The sequence below is a fragment of the Scyliorhinus torazame genome, chromosome 1 (genome assembly GCF_047496885.1).
Source record: "Scyliorhinus torazame isolate Kashiwa2021f chromosome 1, sScyTor2.1, whole genome shotgun sequence".
Taxonomy (NCBI): Eukaryota; Metazoa; Chordata; class Chondrichthyes; order Carcharhiniformes; family Scyliorhinidae; genus Scyliorhinus; species Scyliorhinus torazame.
This window is the reverse complement of record NC_092707.1, coordinates 32,438,796-32,464,969: the sequence shown is the minus strand read 5'-3', so window position 1 is coordinate 32,464,969 and position 26,174 is coordinate 32,438,796. Positions and strand designations below refer to the sequence as shown.

Here is a 26,174-nt window from a genome sequence, read left to right as displayed (position 1 = left end):
CCTGTTAGGGTATGGACTTCCGAGGGAAGTTTAATAAGGTTAGCTGATTCAGTACAATGCGCTCATTACTGTATCAGTGCGTACATCTACTCACCATTAAATTAAGGGAACTCCATCTGGTTAGGTGATTCATACTGAAAATGTATTTATATTTCTTCTGCCGTTCTGGTTATGGCTTCTCTGTCAACTGACAGGATGTGTAAGTCACCTTTTCTGGTGGGTGGTTCCAATGTTTCTTTGTCAATTTGTTTGATGTGAAATGCTTCAAAGGACCCAAATGTTGACTTCCCTCCTCCCATCCTTCTGGTAAATGCTTCACTTTCCATTTTGGACCTCAGAGTTTTTACAGCATGGCAAGTGGCCCTGCGACTCATCATGCCCACACACATCAAGCATCTTTCTACTCTAATACCACTTTCCAGCTCTGGCCTGTAGCCCTGTATGCTGTGGCATTTCAAGTGCTTGTCTAAATACTTCTTAAATAAGGTGAGAGTACTCGCTTCTGTCACATTTTCAGGCAGTGAGGTGCAGATTCCAACCATCCTCTGGGTAAAAAGGTTTTTCCTTACATCCCCTCTAAACCTCCTGCCTCTTGCCTTAAGTCTGTGCCACCCAGTTATTAACCCCTCCGCTAAGGGGAAAAGATCCTTTCTATCCACCCTATCTGTGACCCTCAATTTTATACACCTCAATCAAGTCCCCCCCTCAGCCTTCTCTGCTCCAAGGAAAACAACTCCAGTCTATCCAGTCTCTCTTGATAACTGAAACACTCCAGCCCAGGTAATATCCTGGTGAATCTCCTCTGCACACTCTCTAGTGCAATCACTTTCTTCCCATAGTGCGGCGACCAGAACTGCGCACAGTACTCCAGCTAATCAGAGTTTTATACAGCTCCATCATAACCTACCTGCTCTTATATTCTATGCCTTGACTGATAAAGCCAAGTATCCCATATGGCTTCCTAAAGCCCTTATCTGCAAGCCTTGATGTCTTCAGAAATCTATGGACATGCACATTTTTGTAAGGGCCACGAAGAATCCAGCACGAGTTTTAAGGATACAAAGTAATAACATTTATTTACAATAACATATTATATATATATAACAGCGGCAGCAACGTCCCTTGCTGCACACTCCTTCCTGCTGGTTCCAAACTGGCCAGCTTTATTTATACATGGAGTTTACTAATGATTTCTCCGCCCCCCTCATTGGGGAAGCTCATACTCCCACAGGATTGTGGGATTGTCATTAGCCCCCAGACAATGGTAAGCAGGCAGGTTTTAACATCCCTCCCCCCCCAAAGTCCAAGGAATCCACCGAAGACCCTGGCGAAGGAGGGCGTCGGACTCGTTTTGCCGCAGGCCGGACACCATTTGCACGCGGCGCTGGATCAGGCGGCGTGTAATGAGACGGAGACCGGCGCTTCCGTGATGAACGGCGCAACGGTTGTACATCCACGGCCCGTGGACCCGAGGATTCCCCCTCTGATGCGTCCTGTGTCTCCATCTCGGAGTCAGAGTCTGCTGCCTCCGTCATGTCAGCGTCTCTATCTCCATTCGGTTCTGTAACGACCTGTAACGACCTTCGAGTGAGGCACCAGTGGAAGATTGTGAGGACTACCTTCCCTTGTCTCTGGGGCTGTAGAAATGAGCTCCGGGAGCAGGGAATCTTTTGAGGGGATAGTCTTCTGGACCGAACGTGGTCTACATGTTTGCGTTGGAGACGACCCTGGGCTTGCACCTGGTAAGATATAGGGCCCGTTTGGCGAAAGATTACGCCAGGAACCCACTGGGCACCACCAGCAAAATTCCGAACGAACACTGGGTCACCAGGCGCAAACTGCCGAATCGGCCGAATCCGAGAAAATCCCTGTCCCTGCCGTTCTTGTGTGCGGCGTACTTTTGCGCCAATGTCCGGGAAAACCATATTAAGGTGGGTGCGAAGTCTCCGGCCCATTAGGAGTTCTGCGGGAGCTACCCCAGTCACCGCATGGGGGGGTGGTCCTATACGTAAACAAAAAGCGAGCCAGACTCGTGTCCATTGACCCGGAAGACTGCTTCTTTAGGCCTCTTTTGAATGTCTGCACTGCACGCTCTGCCAACCCATTTGAAGCCGGGTGGTAAGGGGCAGTGCGGCTATGGCGTATGCCGTTCATCTTCATGAACCTCGCAAACTCCTCACTCGTGAATGGAGTGCCGTTATCCGTGACCAGCACCTCGGGGAGGCCATGCGTACTAAAGGACAAACGCATCTTGTCAATTGTTGCGCAGGACGTTGTCCCCTGCATCTTATGCACCTCTAGCCATTTAGACTGGGCGTCAATTAATAGAAGGAACATGGATCCTTGAAAAGGGCCTGCGAAATCTGCATGCAAGTGTGCCCAAGGCCGCCCTGGCCATTCCCAGTGATGTAGGGGCGCGGCCGGCGGAAGCTTCTGATGCTCCTGACAAATGGAGCAGTTTTGGGCCACCTTCTCAATGTCGGTGTCAAGGCCTGGCCACCAGACATAACTCCGGGCCAACATTTTCATTTTGGTCACACCTGGATGCCCATTGTGCAAGTCTGTTAGTATCAGCTCCTGGTCTTTTACCAGGACAATCACACGCGTCCACCACAAGAGGATGCCGTCTTCAACGCTGAATTCTGACAGCTTGGAGGAAAATGCCCGCAACTCGCCTGGGAGCTGTCTATGATGCCCACCATACAGGACTATGTGCCGAACCTTTGACAGGATTGGCTCCGTCTGGGTCCACTCACGGATCTGTGATGCCGTGACAGGCAAGGTGTCCATAAAATTTAGGGTTGCAACCACCTCACCGGTCGTGGGGGTTGACATGGGGCCGGTCGATAAAGGCAATCGGCTCAGTGCGTCGGCATTTGCTATCTGCGTTCCTGGTTTGTGCTCCAGAGAATACTCGTATGCAGCAAGCAACAAAGCCCAGCGCTGGATCCGTGCGGAAGCAATGGGCGGTATTGGCTTATCCTCTCTGAAAAGTCCCAGCAGAGGCTTATGATCAGTCACGATAGTGAAATGGCGGCCATACACGTACTGGTGGAAGTGTTTCACCGCAAAAACCACTGCCAGGCCCTCCTTCTCGATCTGCGCGTACTTTTTCTCCGCTGCAGTCAATGTGCGGGAGGCGAAAGCTATCGGTCGCTCGGCCCTGTTCTCCATCTTGTGGGACAGGACGGCCCCAATACCATACGGGGATGCATCACATGTGACGAGCAAAGGCTTTCCAGGATCATAGTGGGTTAGTAACCCAGACAACGACAATTGTTGCTTTACCCGCCGGAAAGCGGTTTCTTGCGGCTGACCCCAAACCCAGGCGTGATTTTTCTTTAGCAGTGTAGTTGCCAGATTGGGGAGGAACTTCCCATAATAGTTTACGAGACCGAGAAAAGAACGAAGATGCGAAGTGTCAGTCGAGGGCGGGGGCCCGTTGAATCGCACGCACCTTCGCTGCGACGGGGTGCAAGCCTTCGTGGTCCACCCGATAGCCTAGGTAGACTACTTCCTTAGCCTGAAATACGCACTTTGTGCGACGTAAACGGACTCCAGTCTCCGAAAAGCGTCTAAGGACAGCCTCCAGATTTTCCAAATGTTCCTGCTCCGACGTCCCTGTAATCAAAACGTCATCTAAGTAGACAGCAACACGTGGTAAACCTCTCAAAATGCCCTCCATAACACGTTGAAAAATTGTGCAGGCAGAGGATACTCCAAAGGGCAACCGTGTATATTCATACAGGCCCCGGTGTGTATTAATCGTTACATATGGTCGGGTGGCAGGGTCCAGCTCCAACTGCAGGTAGACGTGACTCATATCTAATTTTGTGAATGAGAGTCCACCTGCAAGCTTCGCGTAGAGATCCCCTATGCGAGGCATTGGATATCGGTCGAGTCGGGAAGCCGTATTCACTGTAAGTTTATAGTCGCCACACAAGCGAACTGTGGCATCTGGCTTCATTACAGGTACAATTGGTGCTGCCCAGTCAGCAAAACGGACGGGCCTGATAATACCCAAACTCTCCAAACGAGTGAGCTCCCCTTCTACCACCGGGCGCGCCCGGAAATAGCGTGGCGTGGCTCCTGGTTCGACTTGGATACGGGCTACGGCCCCTTTTATTTTCCCCAAACCAGGCTGGAATATATCTGGGTATCGTCCTAGCACCTCAGTCAACCCTCCAGAAACTGTTTGGAGGATGTGATGCCATTGCAACCGCAAATGGCGCAACCAGTCCCGACCCAACAGGCTGGGCCCATGGCCGCGCACCACGGTAAGTGGGAAACGCCCCTCCTGGCGTCCATAAACAATAGGGGTCATTGTTGTTCCTGCAATGTCCAGTGGTTCCCGCGTGTAGGTGGCCAACCTGGCCTGTGAGTCGGTTAATGTAAGGGTCTGTATATCTGTATACCCTGCTTGATGCGGTCGAATGTCCTCTGGGCAATCACGGAGACCGCTGCGCCGGTGTTGAACTCCATCTCAAGCGGGTGACCATTGACCCGTACTGTCACCTTAATGGGGGCCACACTGGGAGCTGCCACACAATGCAGCTGCAGGCAGTCATCCTCCGTCTCCACGTCCTCAGGAGTAGTCGCCGCAGGTTCATCCACATGGAAGGTACGACCCTGGGCTGGTCCCAGTTTCGGTCGGAACGACGGCGCCTCTGGCGCTCCCAGGACCAGCATCCGCGACGGGGCCGGCGCCTACAAGTCTGACACGGACATGGCTCCTCATCCATTGGTTCTGGAGAAGGCTACCTTCGGGGAGGAATGTCCGACGGCCACTGGCGTCGGTCCGGACGTCGCCTCGCCCAAGGTACCGCAGGAGTGCGGGGGGACGTTTTCGGACGGAAGGGGTTGCGCCCCAAGGCATGCACTTCCATTCCCTGTAGCTCCTGCACTCCTCGTTCTGCGCTCTCTCAGGACAATACTATTTGAATGGCCTGTTGAAAAGTCAATGTTGGCTCAACTAACAACTTACTCCGGGATGCCACATTGTTAATACCGCAAACCAAACGGTCGCGTAACATTTCTGACAAGGTCTCACCATAGTCACAGTACTCCGCAATCCTGCGTAGCCTGGATAGAAAATCGGCAAGGGATTCTCCAGGGGTCCTCTCAGCGGTATTAAACCGGTAACGCTGGACTATCGTGGACGAGGTTGGGTTAAAATGTTGCCCCACTATATTCACAAGTTCATCAAACGTTTTGGTGTCCGGCGCAGCTGGGTACGTAAGGCTCCTAATCACCCCAAACGTATGCGGGCCGCAGGCGGTGAGCAATATGACCACCTGGCGCTTGGCTTTGGTGATATTGTTTGCCCGGAAATAGTAACGCATCCGTTGTGCGTACTGGTTCCAGCTTTCCAGCGCAGCATCAAAAACATCCAAACGTCCGTACAGAGGCATGGTATAATAGAAAACAACTTCCAACCTGCATCCAACAAAAATCCAGGGAGGTGGCTTCAGCAGTGTAGACAGCTATTCACTTTAACCCTCGTCGCCAGTTTTGTGAGGGCCACGAAGAATCCAGCATGAGTTTTAAGGATACAAAGTAATAACATTTATTTACAATAACATATATATATAACAGCAGCAGCAACTTCCCTTGCTGCACACTCCTTCCTGCTGGTTCCTAAACTGGCCAGCTTTATTTATACATGGAGTTTACTAATGGTTTCTCCGCCCCCCCCCCTCATTGGAGAAGCTCATACTCCCACAGGATTGTGGGATTGTCATTAGTCCACAGCAAATGGTAAGCTGGCAGGTTACAACACACATCCTCTGTACTTCCTAATGTCCTCCCATTCTTGGGGTATTTCTTTGCCTGGTTCGTCCTCCCAAAATGCATTACCTCACTTTACAAAGTTAAATCCATTTGCCACTTTTCTGCCCATCTAACCAACCCGTCTATATCGTCCTCTGAGCTAAGGCTTCCCTCCTCACCCTTTACCTCACCACCAATGTTTCTGTCATCTGCGAACTTACTGATTATACCTCCGACATTCACGTTCAGATCATTAATAGACACTACAAAAAGCAAGGAACCCAGCACCGATCACTGCGGAACACCACTGGACTTGCTTTCCACTCACAAAAACCTGTGGCCATTGTCCTCTGCCTCCTGTCACTAAACTAATCTTGGATCCAATTTGCCAAATTGCCCTGGATTCCATGGGCTCCTGCCTTCTTGACCAATCTCCCATGCGTGACCTTGTCAAAAGCTTTACTGAAGTCCATGTAGATGACATCAACTACACACCCAGTCACCTCTTCAAAACATTCTATCAAATTTGTATGACATAACATCCCTTTGACAAAGCCATGCTGGCTATTCACCTGAGGAAGGAGCCGTGCTCCGAAAGCTAGTGTTTGAAACAAACCTGTTGGACTTTAACCTGGTGTTGTAAGACTTCTTACTGGGCTATTCTTGATTAATCCTTGCCTCACCAATTGGAGATTAATTTTGTCTCTCAGCATTTTTCCAATAGTTTCCCTACCACTGAAGTTTGACTCACTGGTCTGTAATTTCCTGGTTTATCCCCACCACCCTTCTTGAACAGTGAAATCACATTGGTTGTCCTCCAGTCCTCTGGCATCTCTCCTATGACCACAGAAAATTTGAAAATGATTGTCAAAGCCTCTGCAATCTCCTCCCTAGCCTGCCACAGCAGCCTGGGATACATCAAATCTGGGCCTGGGAGTTATCCAATTTTAAACCTTGGCTGAGATCAAGGGTGCGATTTAATGGCTGCATCCCGCTTGAGCGAGAGCGCGACGCGGCCGTTAGATCGCGGGAGAGGCCAAAATCGAGAACTGTGCCAGACGGCGATCGGTTTACGATCTAACTGGGCCGCTCATGTTGGCAAAATCAGGATCTTGCTGTGGCATGGCGAGAACCAATAATCGCGATTTAAGGCCAATGTCCATATAATTAATGGGAGGGTCCCCCTATCTAACGGCCTCCGGTGATCTAACCGCCTCCTCAGCAAGTGGTCACGTGGTGCTGAGTAGTTCTCCTTTTTAAAAATGTGAAGCTAGCTGAAGGACTGCTACAGGTACCCGAGAAGATGAGTAGCCATCTTCGCTCCCAGACATTGAACCCCGGGGCACTGAGGTTGCTGCCCCGGTGCTCGGGGGGGGGGGGGCTCGGCCGGAAGGGTGTCACAGTGCACATGCCACTCCCTGGATCATGTACACCCATTACGGGGGCAACCCAGTACCTGCCTGTCTGTCCCACCAACCACCCATAACTCCCACCGACAATGGAGGCCTCTGGCTGCGTGGCTGAAGGCTATTGCCAATAGGGAACTGGCAATCGTAGTAAGTGAGCACTTCACAGCTCCCAAGTGGATTCCTGTGATGGGTGCGCCATGTAGCATGTGGAAATTATTACTTAACACCTCAATCAGACCGCGCGATGCCTGGACACTGCTGGAAGCACCACCATGGATGCAGCAGCCAACATCTGAACACTCAGGGGCTGGGCCTCAGCACTGGGGCCATCTCTGCGATCAGAGGTTGGGTGTGCGCACTGCTGACGGGACCAGCGCCTGGTTCAGGTCACATTACGTGCAGGTGACTGGGGTACAAGGTTTAGGGTCTGGTGACCAGGGTCCCCCGCTGCGGTCGGAGGTGCGTGGACTGGGCGTGAGGGATGGCAGGGGATGTGGGGTTGGCGTGGGGAGAGCAAAGGGGAATTGGAGGGTCCCGGGGTGGATGATTTTCGCTGGTTGTTCGTTTCACACCCTCTCCAATTCCTTACAGTTATTACACGGGATGGATGATATCTTGGACCTCACGGAGGCTGTCCTCGTAGTGCTGTTAGCAGGCCAGGCGGCCAGATGCTGGAGAAGGTGGCAGCAGCAGCTTCGACAGAGGCTCGAGGTGGCGGCCTATGTGCAAGGCCCTGCCCCACACCCTGAGGGCCGGCCACTCATCAACCAGGATCCCCACCCATTTCCAAGCCCCCACACCCTCTTCCATCCTCCCAGGGTCTGTGTGACATCACCCCAGGATGACGGGACTATGTCAGCACTGTCAGCGGGTCACTGGGAGGCAGGGAGGTGGTGATAACCCGCTGAGCGCTGGTGCTCCAGAATCTATGCCACAGTTTGACTCCTGCCTGTCTTCTGATTGCTCACTCACACCCATCACCTGCACATGGTGTGCCTTGTGGGTGGGGAAATCCAGGACTTTCATGCCTGGGGGATTGGTGGTTGGCCCGCAAGAGGTGTCATATTTCTCGGAGCAATGTTTTTTAATGCTGTACATATGTGTCCCCAGCTGCCCCTATGTTATCGAGCACTGCCAGCCCTGGTGACTGCCCATTGTCGGCAGTGCAGTGCCGCGATGCTCCACCGTGACTGGGACATGTACTGGAGCGCCCCAGCAATGCCAACCACGATCAGGACATGCCCCCAGTGACTGGGACATGCTCTGAAGTGCCTTGGCAATGCCCACCAGGACTGGGACACGTCCCTCAGCAACTGGGACATGCTGTCGAGTCGCTCAGCCACGGCCTTGGACACCTCCACTCATGCTGCTGACAGTGTACCAGGCTCTCCATTGCGGTCGCCACCCTAGCAGTGTCAGCCACTGTGCCACACATTGCCAGTGCTATCTCCTGCACCCATAGTCTTTGGGACTCCTCAAATCAGCTATGGACCTGCTAGAGTGTCGCTGAAATCTACCTCCGAATATTCTGACTGCATCATATCGACTGCATCAGCTCCAGGTAAACCTGGTCCAGAGGCCCAGCATCTCACTGGGACCTTGCTGGGTCCTGGGATCCAGCAGACCTCTGACTGCTGTCTCGCCTGGGCGTTCCTGTCTCCACCTGATGTGCATCAGCAGCTGTGAGGTGCTCACAAGATTGTGCCCCAGAAGCCTGACCACGACTGTTGTCCGGGGAGAGGCGCGGGGGGAGGAGGGGTGGGCAGGGCTGGTGCTGGGGGGCCGGTGCCACCCACCCGTGCGGTCCAGTGGAGATTGTTGATCTTTCTTATGGCACTGGGTGCGGGTCCTCATGGTGACGATCCCTGAGCTGACGGTCACTGCCATTTCCACCTAGGTGGTGCTGGCTGCCCTGTGGCTGACCTTGGGGGGAACAGGGCATCCCATCTGGTCTTGACCACGTCCAACAATCCGGCCATGTCCAGGTCAGCATTCCCGAATCGTGGGGCTGGTCTCCTTGGTGGCACGGCTGTGAGCTGTGTGGGGTTTGCTGAGCGGGATTGGTTTAAGTGCTGCTCCCCTTGTTGGTAGGGAGCTGGCGGGCATGGTTCCGGCGAAACAGCCGGCGGGACCATCATTTGCACGTGAAGCCCTTGAGACGTCGTTAAGCGGACCAATTAACGTTTGATACCATTGACGGCCTCGCCAGGCCAAGCATCAGGAAACTCAGGGCTCCCACACTAAGCACGCCCCAAGTCCTTACGCTGAGGTGTTGGAGAGTAAGGGAAACATTATAGGACAGATATTGCACTGTGCTTTTGGCTTTGTGTGACAGTCTAAACCAAATAACTATCACCCAGTATGTATTTACAGTATTGCACAAAGATCTACCTCAATGTGTTTCTGCTCACTGTAACATGGTTAAAAAGGTACGTGAAGAAATTTAATATTAATTCCAAAACTGTTGTGCAGATGGCATTTCAACTGTTAACTTGTCACAGACACTTCCCATACATCTCACAGCCACAGAAACACAACTAATGTAATTGTGACGTGCATCATGGCACAGCTACTCCCCCATGTGTTACAGTGGGCATAGAACAAAGTGCATCTTGCACCAGGAGTAATAGAAGATGGCATGAACATGTGTTTACAAACTGACAGGGACATCTTACCTTGCTGGCTCCAGGCAGGAGATGTATTTTCACATATGGATCAGCCAAGCCATTAGAGTCCATGGGTTTCAGTCCCTGGAAGGTAGGAATGTCACAAATGCCCAGTAAACACTTGGGGTTATAAGGCTGTAGCTGAATCTCACAATATAGCCATATGTAAAGAGCATCAGATCACCACCTCCAACAATGCCTGTTTGATTTGATAATGGGTTTACAGTTTAATACTAAGTACTGCAGACCCGCACCACTTGGAAGGGGTTGAAGTCAGGCAAATGTGAACCATGTAGCAGCTTTACAGCTGACAGTGTGAGATTTTCCTCCTGTTGGTCGGAACTGGATGCTGAAATCTCTGAAGTTTTGTGCCTCCCAACTTCTCTGAAAGCAGTGTTCTCACTGACTCACCACCGAGTGTTTTTGAAATGACCATTCCAACATATCACCACACATTCTAACATATCACCACACATTCCAACATATCACCACACATTCTAACATATCACCACACATTCTAACATATTGCCATACATGGGTATGTCAGACAGCAGGAACACAAACAGTTCTTTGAAATAAAAACATTTGGAACCACCTATTATCGAGGACCAGAAATTGTCTTGATCTGTTTGGTGACCCAGTATCCTCACTTTGAATTTGATTATGGAGTCCGACAAGAAAATGAGTAAATCAGACAGCTCACCTTTGCTTTTATGATGGTACAGTGCAAAGCACTATTGACCTGGTCATATATTAGGTTGAATTCCAGTGCTCCCAATGTAGCTGTGAACATAAAGTGCAAGGTTCTTAACTAAACCATTATCAATGAGAATTAAACAGTCAATCACAGCATTTATTTTGGTTTAAAATTGTAATCCATTTCAATAGCCATTATCCTCCAGGTAAATTCAGTTCCATCATTTAAACTGCTCATTTGTGCATCTAAGAATATAACGTACTTATTGAAGAAGTATGGCCTGATGGTTTCAGTTGAAAGGTTATGATATTCATAGAAACATAGCATTTACAGTGCAGAAGGAGGCCATTCAGCCCATCGAGTCTGCACCGGCCCCTGGAAAGAGCACCCCACCCAAGCCCACACCTCCATCCTATCCTCGTAACTCGACCCCACCTTTTTTTGGACACTAACGGCAATTTATCATGGCTAATCCACCTAACCTGCACATCCTTGGATTGTGGGAGGAAACCGGAGCACCCGGAGGAAACCCACGCAGGCACTGGGAGAACGTGCATACACCACACAGACAGTGACCCAAGCCAGAATCGAACCAGAGTCCCTGGAGCTGTGAAGCAACTGTGCTAACCACTGTGCTACCCTATGACATTGTACAGCAAATGCTCAAGCCTGAAGATTATATTGTGTGATTGGTCCACTATTTTAGCAGGGATATTAATGCAAAACAGATCAAAATAGCAGGTTAAGAAATTTTAATGTAGACATATTAACTATGACTGCATTGCTTAGTGTAATTTCTGGGCTTCAGTTTCCCACACAATGTCTGACTTTACACAGGATTACATAGGAAATACAGAAGGGCAGCACGGCAGCACAGTCGTTAGCACTGCTGCTTCACAGCTCCAGGCTCCCAGGATCGATTCCCAACTTGGGTCACTGTCTTTGCAGAGTCTGCACGTTCTCCCCGTGTCCACGTGGGTTCCCTCCGGGTGCTCCGGTTTCCTCCCACAGGCCAAAGATAAACAGGTTAGGTGGATTGGCCATGCTAAATAGCCCCTTAGTGTCCAAAACGGTTAGGTGGGGTTACTGGGTTATGGGGACAGGGTGGAGGTTTGGGGCTTAAGTGGGGTGCTCTTTCCAAGTGCTGGTGCAGACTCGATGGCCCGAATGGCCTCCTTCTGCACTGCAAGTAGATTATTATTATTAAATTCTATGATTCTATGATAAGACAAACAGGCCAGTTGGCCCAACCAGTCCATTCCTGTGTTTATGCTCCACTGGAGCCATCCATCTGACCTAATCTCTAAATCTATCATGATTACCCTCGATTCCCTCTCCCTCACATGCTTTTCTAGGTTTCTCTTAATGTATTCATCCTATTTGATTCAATAACGCCTTCGAGTAGCGAGTTCTAGATTCCCATCACTCTTTAGGCAGTTCAGAAGAAACATCTTTACCCATTATTTTTCTTGCTGACTATCTTCATGGTCTCTCGTCGGGCAGCACGGTGGAGCAGTGGTTAACGCTGCTGCCTCACGGTGCCGAGGACCCGGGTTCGATCCCGGCCCCTGGTCACTGTCTGTGTGGAGTTTGCACATTCTCCCCCTGTCTGTGTGGGTCTCACCCAAACAACCCAAAAAGATGTGCAGCGTAGGTGGATTGGCCACGTTAAATTGGCCCTTCATTGGAAAAAAAAGAATTGGGTACCAAAATGTATTTTGAAAAATGATGAACTATAGTTATGCTGCCCCCCCCCCCCATCCCAAATGAGGCCACGGGGATACCCTGATTGATCTCCCTGTGGGACTAGTGAAATATGAGCGTCCCCACTAGTGGGCGGAGGCTTGCCCAGCTGGGGCTCACAGTAACATTGTATAAAGGCTGGCCTGGACAGGGACCGATGTATTGGTTGTCCCAATGGAACTTTACTCTGTGTGCATATTTACTGCCGTAGGCAGAATTCTTGTGACCGTGAATAAACCAGCATTCACCCTACCGTTCGGCTTTCTGGGTCTTTTAAATGGCGACGAGGCAAAATAAACTGTAACTCCTGTTCTGGGTGTCCAGCCACTTTGGGATATTGCCACGCAACATACTTTTTAAAATTGCCGCTCTTTGGGAAATTAGAGGCCTTCAATGCAGGCCAAGAAAATTGGACCAAGTATACAGAGCGAATGAGGTGCTTTTTCCAGGCTAATGGCATCAATGGAGAGGCCCAACAGAAGGTAATCTTGTTGACTTCCTGTAAGGTCCCAACCTTTGGCATAATTAAAAGCTTCCTGTACCCAGCTGCTCCGGATTCAAAGGGCACAATTTGCCAGCCTCGTCGTGCCCGACTTGGTGTCGGGACGAGGCTGTTGAATCTTGCGAGATTTACGACACTCGAGACGTCTCACGGAATTTAGCTGAACTCTGCAGGACATCGCGATCTGGATCACGCCTGTGTTTAATTATGCCAAAGTTTGGGACCCCACAGGCGACGTATGCAGGGGGACCATTCGCATTATTGGAACCACCATGACCCCGGTGACCAATGGGCAACAAACAGTCTGGCTGCCTGTGATAGAGGTGCAAGGGCCAGGATCCAACCTGTTGGGTCGTGATTGGCTTTGATTGACAGCAGATTTTCAGATGGACAACAGAAACATATATAAGGTTGTCAGGAAGTATTTGGAGGAATTCCAGAAGAGTCTGGGCAAAATAAAAGGAATCAAGGCATGTATTTCTGTCAACCCAGAGGCCCAGCCCAGACACTCCACAGCACGACCGGCCCCCATGCCTTACTCCCAAAGGTAGACACTGAGTTGCGGTGCTTGGAGAGTTCGGGCATTATACAAAGAACAATATAAGCACAGGATGTTGGGGCAGAGCTGTGATAGGCTGAAGGCTCGATGGGCCGAAGAGCCTCTTCTGCACTGTATTATTCTGTGAGAAAGCGTGAGGCGTTCAATAAGGCCAAGGCCGCACTGTGCAAGAACTTGTGGTGTGGTCTACCCGGCTGGTCTTTGGGTAACCTTCAAGGACAGAGAATATTATTTTGATGCGCCAGAGAATGCAAATTAGTTTGACAGGAAGCACGGACTGGGGGTGAACTAAAGTGTTGAGTATTAATGAGTTTGTTGTTTGTTCATTAAGTTCACCTGTATTTATACTTTAGAGGGGATTTTTGTAATGTGAGCAGGGATTGGGGCTATGCCTGGGCTGGTTGGTGGGTGTTAGTTCTGGGTGAAGTTGGGGTTTGTATATTGCACAGTTGAGTTTTTTGGGGGTTTGAGGAGGGCTGGTTGTTTTTGATTTTCCTTCAGCGTTCTGTATGAAAGTTTGGTCTGGGCCAGGGGTTTGATTGTTGATGTACTGCATAGTTGAGTTTAATTTCTACCCTGTGCGGGGGTCACCTGGCTAGCAGCATAGCTAGTTAACAGGAGCGGAGAAGGGGATATGTTTGCAGCTTGTTTGGGGGGGGGGTTAAGGTAAAGTAAGGTTTCTATTTTGTTTGGGGAGAGGGAGTAGGGGAAAGGGGGCTTTTGTACTTTTGTTAGTTGTTTTTTTGGTCTTTGGGTTAGGGCGGTGAGGAAGGGATAGAGGTGACAGTGGCGGTTCCTTAGTTTTTGGACTGGCTTTATTGGGAATGTGGCGGCCATCTTGCAATGGCCCGGAGTTGATGCAGGTTTTGCGGGGGGTCAGAGACCCCCGGTCCGATTGCTAACTTGGCATGTGAAGAGGTTAAATTGCCCAGGAAAAAGGTCCCATTTTTTACACACTAGAAGTTTGAAGGCGGATGTGGGCTTTCTACAGGACACCCACTTGAGGGGTGGGGCAGGTATATCGCTCTGGTTTTGATTGCAGGGTGTGGGGGGGCTGCTCTGTTGATTAATAAGAGGGTGGCTTTCTCTGCGGGTAATATATTGGCAAACCCAGGTGGGAGATACGTAATAGCGGGGCATTGATGGTGTTGGTCAAAGCGCATGCACCAAACTAGGATAACATGATATTCATTAATAAGGTGTTGGTGTCTATCGCAGATCTTGATTCACATCAGCTAATTATGGAGGGGATTTCAATTGTGTTTTGGATCCTAGATTGGATAGGTCGAGTCCCAAGTCTCTGAGTCTACCTAGGATAGCGAAGGAATTATTGGTGTCAATGGAACAGATGATGTGGGCAGACTGTTGAAGGTTTAAGTTTCCGAAGGATAAAGAATTTTATGTTTTTCTCTCATGTCCATTGGGTCTAGGCCTGGATTGACTTTGTGGTGGGTAGGTCTCTTCTCCCTGGAGTGAGGGGGGGCGGGGGACTCGCCGAACATTATATCAGATAATGCTCTGCGGTTTTGTGGACCTGATGTTGGAGCCGGGCTGCTCTCAGCGGCCCCCGTGGAGATTGGTCATAGCGTTGCTCACGGATAAGAGATTTTGTGAGTGTATATCCTCTGCCATTGGGAAGTTTGTTGAGTTCAACAGGAATGAGGCGGTCTCACCTTCCGCACTCTGGGATGCCCTGAAGACGGCTGTTAATCTCTTTTAAGGTGCACTGGGATAAATCAGGTACGTTGGAGAGGCTAAGGCTGGTGGATTCCATTCTTGAGATGGGCTGCCAGTACTCAATTGCCCCGATGCTGGAGTTATTGGCAGACGGAAAGAAATTGCGAATAGATTTTGAGTTGTTGTCAATGGGTAAAGCGGTGACCCAGCTGCAGCGCTCGATTGGGACTTTCTAGGAGTATGGGGAGAAGGCCAGTTGGCTCACAAGCTGAGGCGGCAGACTGCCTTCTAGGAGATAGTGCAGGAAAGGGACTCGGGAGACAGGATAGAACATAACAGCGCAGTACAGGCCTTTCGGCCCTCGATGTTGCGCCAACCTGTAAAACCACTCTCAAGCCCATATACACTATTCCCTTATCGTTCATATGTCTATCCAATGACCATTTGAATGCCCTTAGTGTTGGCAAGTCCACTACTGTTACAGGCAGGGCATTCCACGCCCTTACTACTCTCTGAGGAAAGAACCTACCTCTGACATCTGTCTTATATCTATCTCCCCTCAATTTAAAGCTATGTCCCCTCATGCTAGACATCACCATCCAAGGAAAAAGGCTCTCACTGTCCACCCTATCTAATCCTCTGATCATCTTGTATGCCTCAATTAAGTCACCTCTTAACCTTCTTCTCTCTAACGAAAACAGCCTCAAGTCCCTCAGTTTTTCCTCATAAGATCTTCCCTCCATAGCAGGCAACATTCTGGTAAATCTCCTCTGCACCCTTTCCAATGCTTCCACATCCTTCCTATAATGCGGCGACCAGAATTGCACGCAATACTCCAAATGCGGCCGCACCAGAGTTTTGTACAGCTGCAACATGACCTCGTGACTCCGAAACTCAATCCCTCTACCAATAAAAACGAACACACCGTACGCCTTCTTAACAACCCTCTCAACCTGGGTGGCAACTTTCAGGGATCTATGTACATGGACACCGAGATCTCTGCTCATCCACACTGCCAAGAATCTTACCATTAGCCCAGTACTCAGTCTTCCTGTTATTCTATCCAAAATGAATAACCTCACACTTTTCTGCATTAAACTCCATTTGCCACCTCTCAGCCCAGCACTGCAGCTTATCTATGTCCCTCTGTAACTGTTTCTGCCCCAGATGAAGTTAATGAGGTGTTTGAGGCCCTTTACCATGGGTGTATTGGTCAGAGTCCCCGGAGTAGGGTTCACCAATGAGGCAATTTCTGGATGGGTTGACCTTCCAGGAGGTGGAGCAGGAGAAGAGGCAGAAGTTGGAGAGGCAGATTGGGTTGGAGGAGATCATGAGATGTATTCGGTTAATGCAGACGGGCAAAGCACCTGGTCCGGATGGATTCCCCATTGAATTTTATGAACAGTTTTCCGGCCAGTTGGTCCGACTTCTGCTGGATATGTTTAATGATTCCGTGTCCCAGGAGATGTTGCCGGCCACGCTGACGCAGGCATTGATTTCCTTGATCCAAAAGGACAGGGATCCATGGAATGGGGGTTGCATCAGCCTGTTTCGTTGTTAAATGCTAACGCTAAGTTGTTGGTCAAGTTGTTGGCAATGAATTTGAAGCCCTGCCTACCAGGGTGATTTTGGAGGAGCTGACTAGATTTGTTAAAGACAATTGGTAATTGTCGGCCAATATTAGATCGTTAAATGTTGTGCTGTCAGTATCCTTAGGGACTGAACCAGAGGTGATTATTTTGATGGACACGGAGAAGGCGCTCGATAAGGTTGAGTGGGAAGGGCTTTGGGCCAATTTATTTAATAGATTAGGATTTTGTACAGGGCCCCTACTACGAGTGTGCGTACAAATGCCCTCAGCTCTGGTTATTTACAACTGAACAGGGATACAAGACATGAGTGCTCATTGTGTCCGCTTTTATTTGCCTTGGCAATCGAGCCACTGGCCATTGCGTTGAGGCCGTCTACCACATGGATAGGGATGGAATGTGGTGGGAGGAAGCATAGGGTGTCCTTATATGCAGGCGATCTGTTGCTATATATTACAGACCCTCTCTCCAATGTGGGGGAGATAGGGAGATGCTCAGGAAATTTGGCTCCTTTTCGGGGTACAAAAAAAGCTAAATCTGGGCAAGAGGGAATTGTTCCCTGGTGCCCCCCTGCACCCCCCCCCCCCCCCCCCCCCCAAAGGTGGGGAGCTTATCTGGGGAGGCAGCCTCCAGTATCTGGGTATCCAGGTGGCCCTTGACTGGGATATGCCCCATAACCTTCACTTTTCTAGTCTGGTGGAACCCTAGCGGGAACGGCACAAACGATGAAGATGAATATTCTCTCAAGGTTTTTGTTATTATTCCACTGTCTCCCAGTCTTTCTTCCCAAGGATTTCTTTTGCAGTGTTAACAAATTGATATCTACTTTTGTTTGGGCGAATAAGACTCCTCGGGTTCGTAGGACATTTTTGAAAAGGGATAGGCAGTCGAAGGGGTTGGCATTACCTAATCTGTTATCCTATTACTGTGCGGAAATTGCGGAATATTGATACATTGTGGGGGCGGTTCCAGAATCCAGACTCTGTATGGGGGCGGCTGGAGAAGGTATTGTGCAGAGGGTCGAGTCTGAGGACCCTGGTTACAGCGCCACTCCTGTTTCCCCTGTTGATTCTCTTCAAGCCCGGTGGCGACAATCATCTTGAGAATCTGGAACTAGTTTAAGCAGCATTTTAAACTAGGTTCCATGTTACTGCTGGCTCCGATTTGCAGACACCTTGGGTTTGCGCCATCTGGCTTAGATTAATCGTTCAAGGGATGGGAGATGGTGAGGTTCGAAAGGTTTAGGGAAATGTTTCTAGAGGATAGGTTCCCCGTTTTAGACGAGTTAGAGAAGTTCCAGCTCTCGATAGGGAATGTATTCAACTACTTGCAGGTACGCCACTTGTTTGCCATGATCTTTCTTCATTTCCCCTGGTACCATCGCCTTCGCTTATCCACAGGGGTCTGTCAATGGCTGAGTTAGGGGAGAGTAAGATTTTGGATGTCAATGGGCAGGTGTTGGCGACGGGGCAGGCATCAAAGAACAAAGAAATGTACAGCACAGGAACAGGCCCTTCGGCCCTCCAAGCCCGTGCCGACCATACTGCCCGACTAAACTACAATCTTCTACACTTCCTGGGTCCGTATCCTTCTATTCCCATCCTATTCATATATTTGGGATATATTCATCATTGGAGGAGGTTGGAGTAAGTGGGAGGGGTGCTGGGCTTGGTCTTTGAAGGGCAGGAGAGTGTGGAGTGAGGCTCTTCACAGGGTGAACTTCATATCCTCATGTGCGAGGTTAAGCCTGTTCCAGGTTAAGGTGGTGCACAGGGCGTACCTGACTAGGGCACGCATGAGTGGGTTCTTCTTAGGGGTGTTGGATAGGTGTGAGCAGTGTTCTCGGGGAGCCGCGAATCACACGCACATGTTTTGGTCTTGCCCCAAGCTTGTTAGTTTCTGGGTCGCTTTTATTGATACAATGTCAGGGATTTGGGGCATTCAACTGGAGCTGTGTCCATTGGTGGCCATTTTTGGAGTATCAAACATGCTGGTCGATGGCCTAGCCTTCGCCTCACTAATAGGCCAGACGTGTAATCTGCTTGGGTGGAGGTCTTGGCTTGGTTGGAGGACCTGATGGACTTTTTGCACCTGGAGAAGATCAAGCAAACCATTGAGGGGATCGGTGGAAAAGTTCTACTCGAGGTCGTAGCCTTTCATCTCCTTTTTCAGGGAACTTAGGATTGCAACGGGATCTTGATCAATTGGGCCAGTGGGATGATGAATGGCAGATGGAGTTTAATTTAGGTGAATGTGAGGTGATGCACTTTGGTAGATCGAATCGGGCAGGACCGACTCAGTTAATGATAGGGTATTGGGGAGAGTTACAGAACAAAGAGATCTAGGAGTACAGGTTCATAGCTCCTAGTTCATAGTGGTAAAGTAGGCATTCGGCATGCTTGGTTTCATTGGTCAGAACATTGAATACAGGAGTTGGAACGTCTTGCTGAAGTTGTACTAGACATTGGTACGGCCACACTTGGAATACTGTGTACAGTTTTGTCACCCTACTTTGGAAGGATATTGTTAAACTAGAAAGAGTGCAGTAAAGATTTACTCGGATGCGACCGGGTCTTGATGGTCTGAGTTATAAGGAGAGGCTGGAGAGACTGGGACTTTTTTCCCTGGATCATAGAAAGATTAGGGTTGATCTTATAGAGGTCTATAAAATAATGAGGGGCATAGATAAGGTAGATAGTCAACATCTTTTTCCCAAAGGTAGAGGAGACTAAAACTAGAGGGCATAGATTTAAGGTGAGAGGGGAGCGATACAAAAGGGTCCATGGTGGCAATGTTTTCACAGAGGCTGGTGAGTGTCTGGAATGAGCGGAGGCAGTGGTAGAGGCGGGTACAATTTTGTCTTTTAAAAAGCATTTAGACAGTTCTATGGGTATCGAGGGATAAGGGCCAAATGCGGGCAATTGAGATTAGCTTAATGGTAAAACTGGGCGGCATGGACAAGTTGGGCCGAAGAGCCTGTTTCCATGCTGTAAATCTCTAAAAATGAACTGGTTATCATCAGCTGCTGGGCTGGGTTATGGTTTGTCTTGTTAGTTTGATGGGCGGAACGGTAGCACAGTGCTTAGCACTGTTGCTTCACAGCGCCAGGGTCCCAGGTTCGATTTCCGGCTTGGGACCAGGGCCGTTTTGCGCCGTTGTGAACCTCGACGGCGTTCACGACGGCGCGGCCACTTTGGCGCGGGAGTGGAGAATCCCGCCCAGTGTTTTTGGAGTTGGGTGGACACATGGGGCGGGATTCTCCACCCCCACGCTGAAGTGGCCGCGCCGTCGTGAACGCCGTTGAGGTTCACAGCGGCGCGAAACGGCCCCGGTCCCGACCGATTCAGGCCCTGACAATGGGCCAGGATCTGGGCCGCGTCATCTACACGCGCCAGGCCTTGTCGCCCGCGTAAAAGCGGCGGCGCATAGATGACGCGGCCGGCGCCACATAACGGGCGTCTTCCGCGCATGCGTGGTTGCCGTCCTTTCTAAGTCCGCCCCGCAAGAAGATGTCTGACGGATCTTGCGGGGCCGCAGAAGGAAGGAGGTCCTCCTTCAGAGAGGACGGCCCGACGATCGGTGGGCACCCATCGCGGACCACCCCACATCTGAGGTACCCCCCAGTGCAGGAAACCCCCTCGCCCCCCCCCCCCCCCCCAGCATTCACGCACCGCTCACGACTGTAGCGACCAGGTGTGGACGGCGGCGGGGGGAACCCGCCGTTTTGGCCTGGCCGCTCGGCCCATCCGGGCCTCAGAATAGAGGGGGTGCCGTAGAATCGCCATTTTCGGTGTCTCCGGCGATTCTCCGGCCTGTGAAACTCAACCGGGCCGTTCCCGCCGCTTGGGAGAATCGCGGGAGGGCGTCGGACCGGTGTCCCGGGAAATTTTGGCGGCCCAGGCGATTCTCCCAACCGGCGTGGGAGTGGAGAATCGCGCCCATGATGGAGTTCAAGAGGTGAGTTGTCAGGTGATAAGTACTAATTAAACTTCATTAATTATTTCTTTAATCTAGTAATTAAAAGATTGTTCTTTTGATGATTGTAGTTTAGTTGCATTCCTGAAACAGGAGTCAGCTGAATCACTCTCAGCTTTAGTTGGTTATCTGTGTAACGGGTTTAATCCAGTTTCAAAAGCATTGGGCGGGTTTCCCTGTCCCGCCACGCCAGATTTCTGGGGCGAAATTCTCCCCCAACGGCGGGATGCCCGCCGACTGGCGCCAAAGCCGGCGCAAATCAGACGGGCATCGCGCCGGCAAAAAGGTGCGGAAGTCTCCGCATCTTTGGCGGCCTAGCCCCAACATTGAGGGGCTAGGCCGACGCCGGAGGGATTTCCGCCCCGCCAGCTGGCGGAAATGGCGTTTGTTGCCCCGCCAGCTGGCGCGGAAATGCGGCGCATGCGCGGGAGCGTCAGCGGCCGCTGTCAGTTTCCCCGCGCATGCGCGGGAGCGTCAGCGGCCGCCGAAAGTTTCCCGCGCATGCGCAGTGGGGAGAGTCTCTTCCGCCTCCGCCATGGTGGAGGCCGTAGCGGAGGCGGAAGGGAAAGAGTGCCCCCACGGCACAGGCCCGCCCGCGGATCGGTGGGCCCCGATCGCGGGCCAGGCCACCGTGGGGGCACCCCCCGGGGTCAGATCGCCCCGCGCCCCCCCCCAGGACCCCGGAGCCCGCCCACGCTGCCTGGTCCCGCCGGTAAATACCAGGTTTGATTTACGTCGGCGGGACAGGCAATTCCTGGGCAGGACTTCGGCCCATCCGGGCCGGAGAATCCAGCGGGGGGTCCCGCCAACCGGCGCGGCTGGATTCCCGCCCCCGCCCAATCTCCGGGAGCGGAGACTTCGGCGGGGGCGGGGGCGGGATTCACGGCGGCCAACGGCCATTCTCCGACCCGGCGGGGGGTCGGAGAATGACGCCCCTGGTTCAGCGCGCCATCGGGATTCTCCGCTTCGCCGGCTGGTTAATGGGGTTTCCCATTGTGGACCAGCCCCACGCTGTCAGGCAACTGGGTGTCATAATATGTACTCATGCACATAACGAGGTAAAGTCAGACACCCAGGTGAGCCAATCAACACACAGGACAGAACACAACCATTCACCAGACAGAACACGAGAGGGGGGCTTCCTACTATAAAACACACGAGGCATCAGCACTCCACTCTTTCCACTGGTGACAATTGTAGCGACAGTCAGGGTGTATACCTCAGTTAGCACTTTCTACATGTGGCTCAGAGCTAGTCTGGTCTAGTTAGTTAAGAGTTAGCACACTTAGAGTAGTAGAGTGTCAACCCACAGCAAGCTGTGTGCACTGTTACAGAAGTTCAATAAATCGTATTGAACCTATGTCTAAGTTTGGTGTCTGCTTTCCAGTATAACTGTATCCAGTTGCAGTCCGTGTTGCCCCAGGGTGAATAACACGACACTGGACTGCCGGCAAAACGGAGCATCCTGACGGCGGAGAATCCAGCCCATTGTTTTTGAGGCCTATAAGAAGTAATATAAGTAAACAAAGTAGGGTAAGGCAAGTGAAGTAAGCGTATGGAAGGTAAGTAAATAGTTTAATATATAGCTTAATTTTTGTTAAAAAAGGAATAATAAGGGGCTTAAAGGTAGTCATGGCAGGAGTGCTTGCACCCATGATAGGCTCCTCCTGTACTATGTGGTTAACCTTGGAAGCTTCAGTTTTCCCTGGTAACTATATGCTCAGTAAATGTGTCTACTGCAGTTACTGGCTAACCGCATTTCAGTTAATGAACTGGAGAGTGAATTCAGACACTGCGATGCACCAGGGAGGGGGGGAATTATCTGGATTCTTTGTACCAAGAGGCAAATTCTGATTGAATTCTATATTCAGTTTGAGAGAGGTGCGGGTCTGAGACTATGGATGAGATTTTCTGCCCCCAACCCCCCTCCCTCGTGGCGTAGTTCACCGAGGCATGCTACCATTGTGAGCCCTCCCACTGTCAACGAGCTTTCCTGAGGTGGGCCTATTCCTTAAGACTTTTTCTTTCCCGACAGAATGTAGATACTCTGTGCATTCTGAAATATCCCATTAAATGTCTGCCACTGCGTCTCTATTCACCTATCCCTTAACCTAATTTGCCAATTCACTTCAGCCAGCTCAACTTTTGTGCTCTCATAATTTCCCTTATTTAAGTTCAAAAACTGAATATCTGCTGCCAATATTGACTGTCAAACACGTGTGCTGGCAGGATTTGGAAAATGTCAGCCTGTATCAAACAACGACAAGCAACAGCCTGCAATTTTCTGACCAAATAAAATGCACGATTGGGACCTTGCCAAAGGTGCGAGGACTTTAGGTTCAGTTCAATCATCTGAAATTCCTCTGTTGCCTATTTTAGTTGAAATGTTCACGCATTAAATTTAAAAAAATAATTAATTTATGGGATGTGGGTGTCATTGGCTGAGCCAACACTCTTTTGCCCGTCCATAATTGTCCTTGAACTGAGTGGCTTGCCCGGGATTTTAAGAGTCAACCATATTGCTGTGGATCTGGAGGTACATGGAGACCAGGTAAGAATGGCAGATTTTCTTCCATGAAGGACATTAGTGAACCAGATGGATATTTATGACCACCAAGCCAATCCAAACTGAGATGTTTACATGAAAAAGAGCAATATCAAAAGCAGTTAGACAGTTACATGGGCAGGGTGGGTATAGAGGATATGGGCCAAATGCGTGCAAGTGGGACTAGCTTAGTGCTAGAAACTGGGCGGCATGGACCAGCTGGGCCGAAGGGCCTGTTTCCATACTGTAAACATCTATGACCATAGTTTCATGGTCATCATTAAACTTTGAATTGCTGGTATCATTGAATCCAAATTTTACCATCTTGCCAAATTTTAGCAAGTCTCTGAGTACTCTGGAGAATAGTAACACCACTACGCAATGTTATGAAAGCCAGACCTCGGAATATGGGGGCCTGGGAACCCTAAGTCGCCACAGTCCTTGGGAGCGTCTGTGCATGCGTGGCCCTGCAACAGCATGTCAAGGTCTTCAGGCCGAGGACAGGCCCAGCGCGCCTGTGCTAAAAGAAAAAACTATGAAAAAATGTGTCATTTTAACCAGAAGCAGGGCACCAGATCGGAGAATAGTTCCAGACAGGAGACAGGAAGAGGTCGTAGTTACGTTAGTGAGACAGAGGAACTAAGACGCTCCCAACAGAAAAAGGGTTGCAATTGGCAGACAAGTGATGAGGGCTCAGGCAATGAAGGTCTAAAGCAGTAGAACATTGGTGATTTTTACGGCAGGTCATTGGGGCTCTGGCAACCCTCTGGGGCAGTAGCATTTTGTTTGGTGTGGCTGAAGAGCTGAAGTTATGCTTGTGATTTGGTGCTTGAGTGTATACTTGGGAATCCAGGTTATGGATCTCAGGAGACAAGACTGAAACCCTGTGAGATGATCCATCATTGGTGTGATCTGAGTTGGAGCAACCTTTGGAGAGAATTCCAAGGCTCGGCATTCGAAGATGAAGACTTTAATCCCTCATGAGAGAAAGACTATCAATCAGATTGACTCTCAGTGTTACTGACACCTGGCTGGATTGTTGAGAAATCCATGGAATCTGGCTTGGTCACGTCTGCCAGTAATGGTGCAGCGTGCTGTTTCAACCACAGTTTGCCTGCAGAAGGTTGATGTGCTGCCTCAGAACATTTAGAATATTTGCATAAAATATATGGGGTTGGATTCTCCGCAGTCCTGTGCCGAAATCTAGGCCGGCACGGGGCGGAGAATACACTTTCACGGCGTAATCGTGCCCGGCACCAGTCCGGCGATTCTCCGGGACCCGAAAATCGGCGTGACCGCTGTGGTGATGTGCATCAATGTAAATGCATGTAGGCTAGCTAGACACTAGAGGGAGCACCAGAAACATCACACACACACACTCAACCAATAGATCAGTTAGATAGGACACGACCAATGGACATTCACGATACACCGGTCTGGCAATTCTCCAGGACCCGAAAATCGGCGTGACCGCTGTGGTGATGTGCAGGTGGACTGGGTAAATAATGCTGCCAGTGGACCCAAGGAAAGGGAATTCATTGAATGTTTACAGGAGGGCTTTTTGGAACAGCTTGTGATGGAGCCCACGAGAGAACAGGCCATTCTGGACTTAGTGTTATGTAATGAGCCAGACTTGATTAAAGATCTTAAAGTAAGGGAACACTTAGGAGGCAGTGATGATAATATGGTAGAATTCAATCTGCAATTTGAAAGAAGGTAGAATCAGATGGAAAGGTGTTACAGTTAAATAAAGGTAACTACAGGGGCATGAGGGAGGAACTGACGAAAATCGACTGGGAGCAGAGCCTAGTGGGAAAGACAGTAGAACTGCAATGGCAGGAGTTTCTGGGAGTAATTGAGGACACAGTACAGAGGTTCATCCCAAAGAAAAGAAAGGTTATCAGAGGGCAGATTAGGCAGCCATAGCTGACAAAGGAAGTTAGGGAATGCATCAAAGCAAAAGAGAAAGCCTGTAATGTGGCAAAGAGTAGTGGGAAGTCAGAAGATTGGGAAGGCTACAAAAACAAACAGAGGATAACAAAGAGAGAAATAAGGAAAGAGAGGATCAAATATGAAGGTAGGCTAGCCAGTAACATTAGGAATGATAGTAAAAGTTTCTTTAAATACATTAAAAACAAACGGGAGGCAAAAGTAGACATTGGGCCGTTCCAAAATGACGCTGATAATCTAGTGATGGGAGACAAGGAAATAGCTGAGGAACTAAATAAGTACTTTGCGTTAGTCTTCACAGTAGAAGACATGAGTAATATCCCAACAATTCAAGAGAGTCAGGGGGCAGAGTTGAATATAGTAGCCATCACAAAGGAGAAAGTGCTAGAGAAACTAAGAGGTCTAAAAATGGCTACATCCTAGAGTTCTAAAGGAGATAGCTGAAGAAATAGTGGAGGCGTAGTTATGATCTTTCAAAAGTCACTGGAGTCAGGGAAAGTCCCAGAGGATTGGAAAATCGCTGTTGTAACCCCCCCTGTTCAAGAAGGGAACAAGGAAAAAGATGGAAAATTATAGGCCAATTAGCCTAACCTCGGTTGTTGGCAAGATTCTAGAATCCATTGTTAAGGATGAGATTTCTAAATTCTTGGAAGTGCAGAGTCGGATTAGGACAAATCAGCATGAATTTAGTAAGGGGAGGTCGTGCCTGACAAACCTGTTAGAGTCCTTTGAAGAGATAACAAATAGGTTAGACCAAGGAGAGCCAATGGATGTTATCCATCTTGACTTCCAAAAGGCCTTTGATAAGGTGCCTCACGGGAGACTGCTGAGTAAAATAAGGGCCCATGGTATTCGAGGCAAGGTACTAACATGGATTGACGACTGGCTGTCAGGCAGAAGGCAGAGAGTTGGGATAAAAGGTTCTTTTTCGGAATGGCAACCGGTGACGAGTGGTGTCCCACAGGGTTCAGTGTTGGGACCACAGCTGTTCTCTTATATATTAACGATCTAGATGACGGGACTGGGGCATTCTGGCTAAGTTTGACGATGATACACAGATAGGTGGAGGGGCAGGTAGTATGGAGGAGGTGGG

General features: G+C 50.0%; 1 protein-coding gene across 5 annotated transcripts in view; it reads right to left on the bottom strand.

Annotated features, from left to right (window-relative positions):
• Window positions 1–26,174, bottom strand: part of LOC140395261 (rabphilin-3A-like) — a 545,215-nt gene that overhangs the window by 42,993 nt on the left and 476,048 nt on the right. For all 5 annotated transcript variants that reach the window (XM_072482954.1, XM_072482865.1, XM_072483205.1 and 2 more), the window contains 2 exons: window positions 10,548–10,627; window positions 9,854–9,928 (listed from right to left, as the gene is read on the bottom strand). In XM_072482954.1, the coding sequence (XP_072339055.1) occupies window positions 9,854–9,928; window positions 10,548–10,627 (155 nt within the window). The remainder of the gene's footprint in view (window positions 1–9,853; window positions 9,929–10,547; window positions 10,628–26,174) is intronic.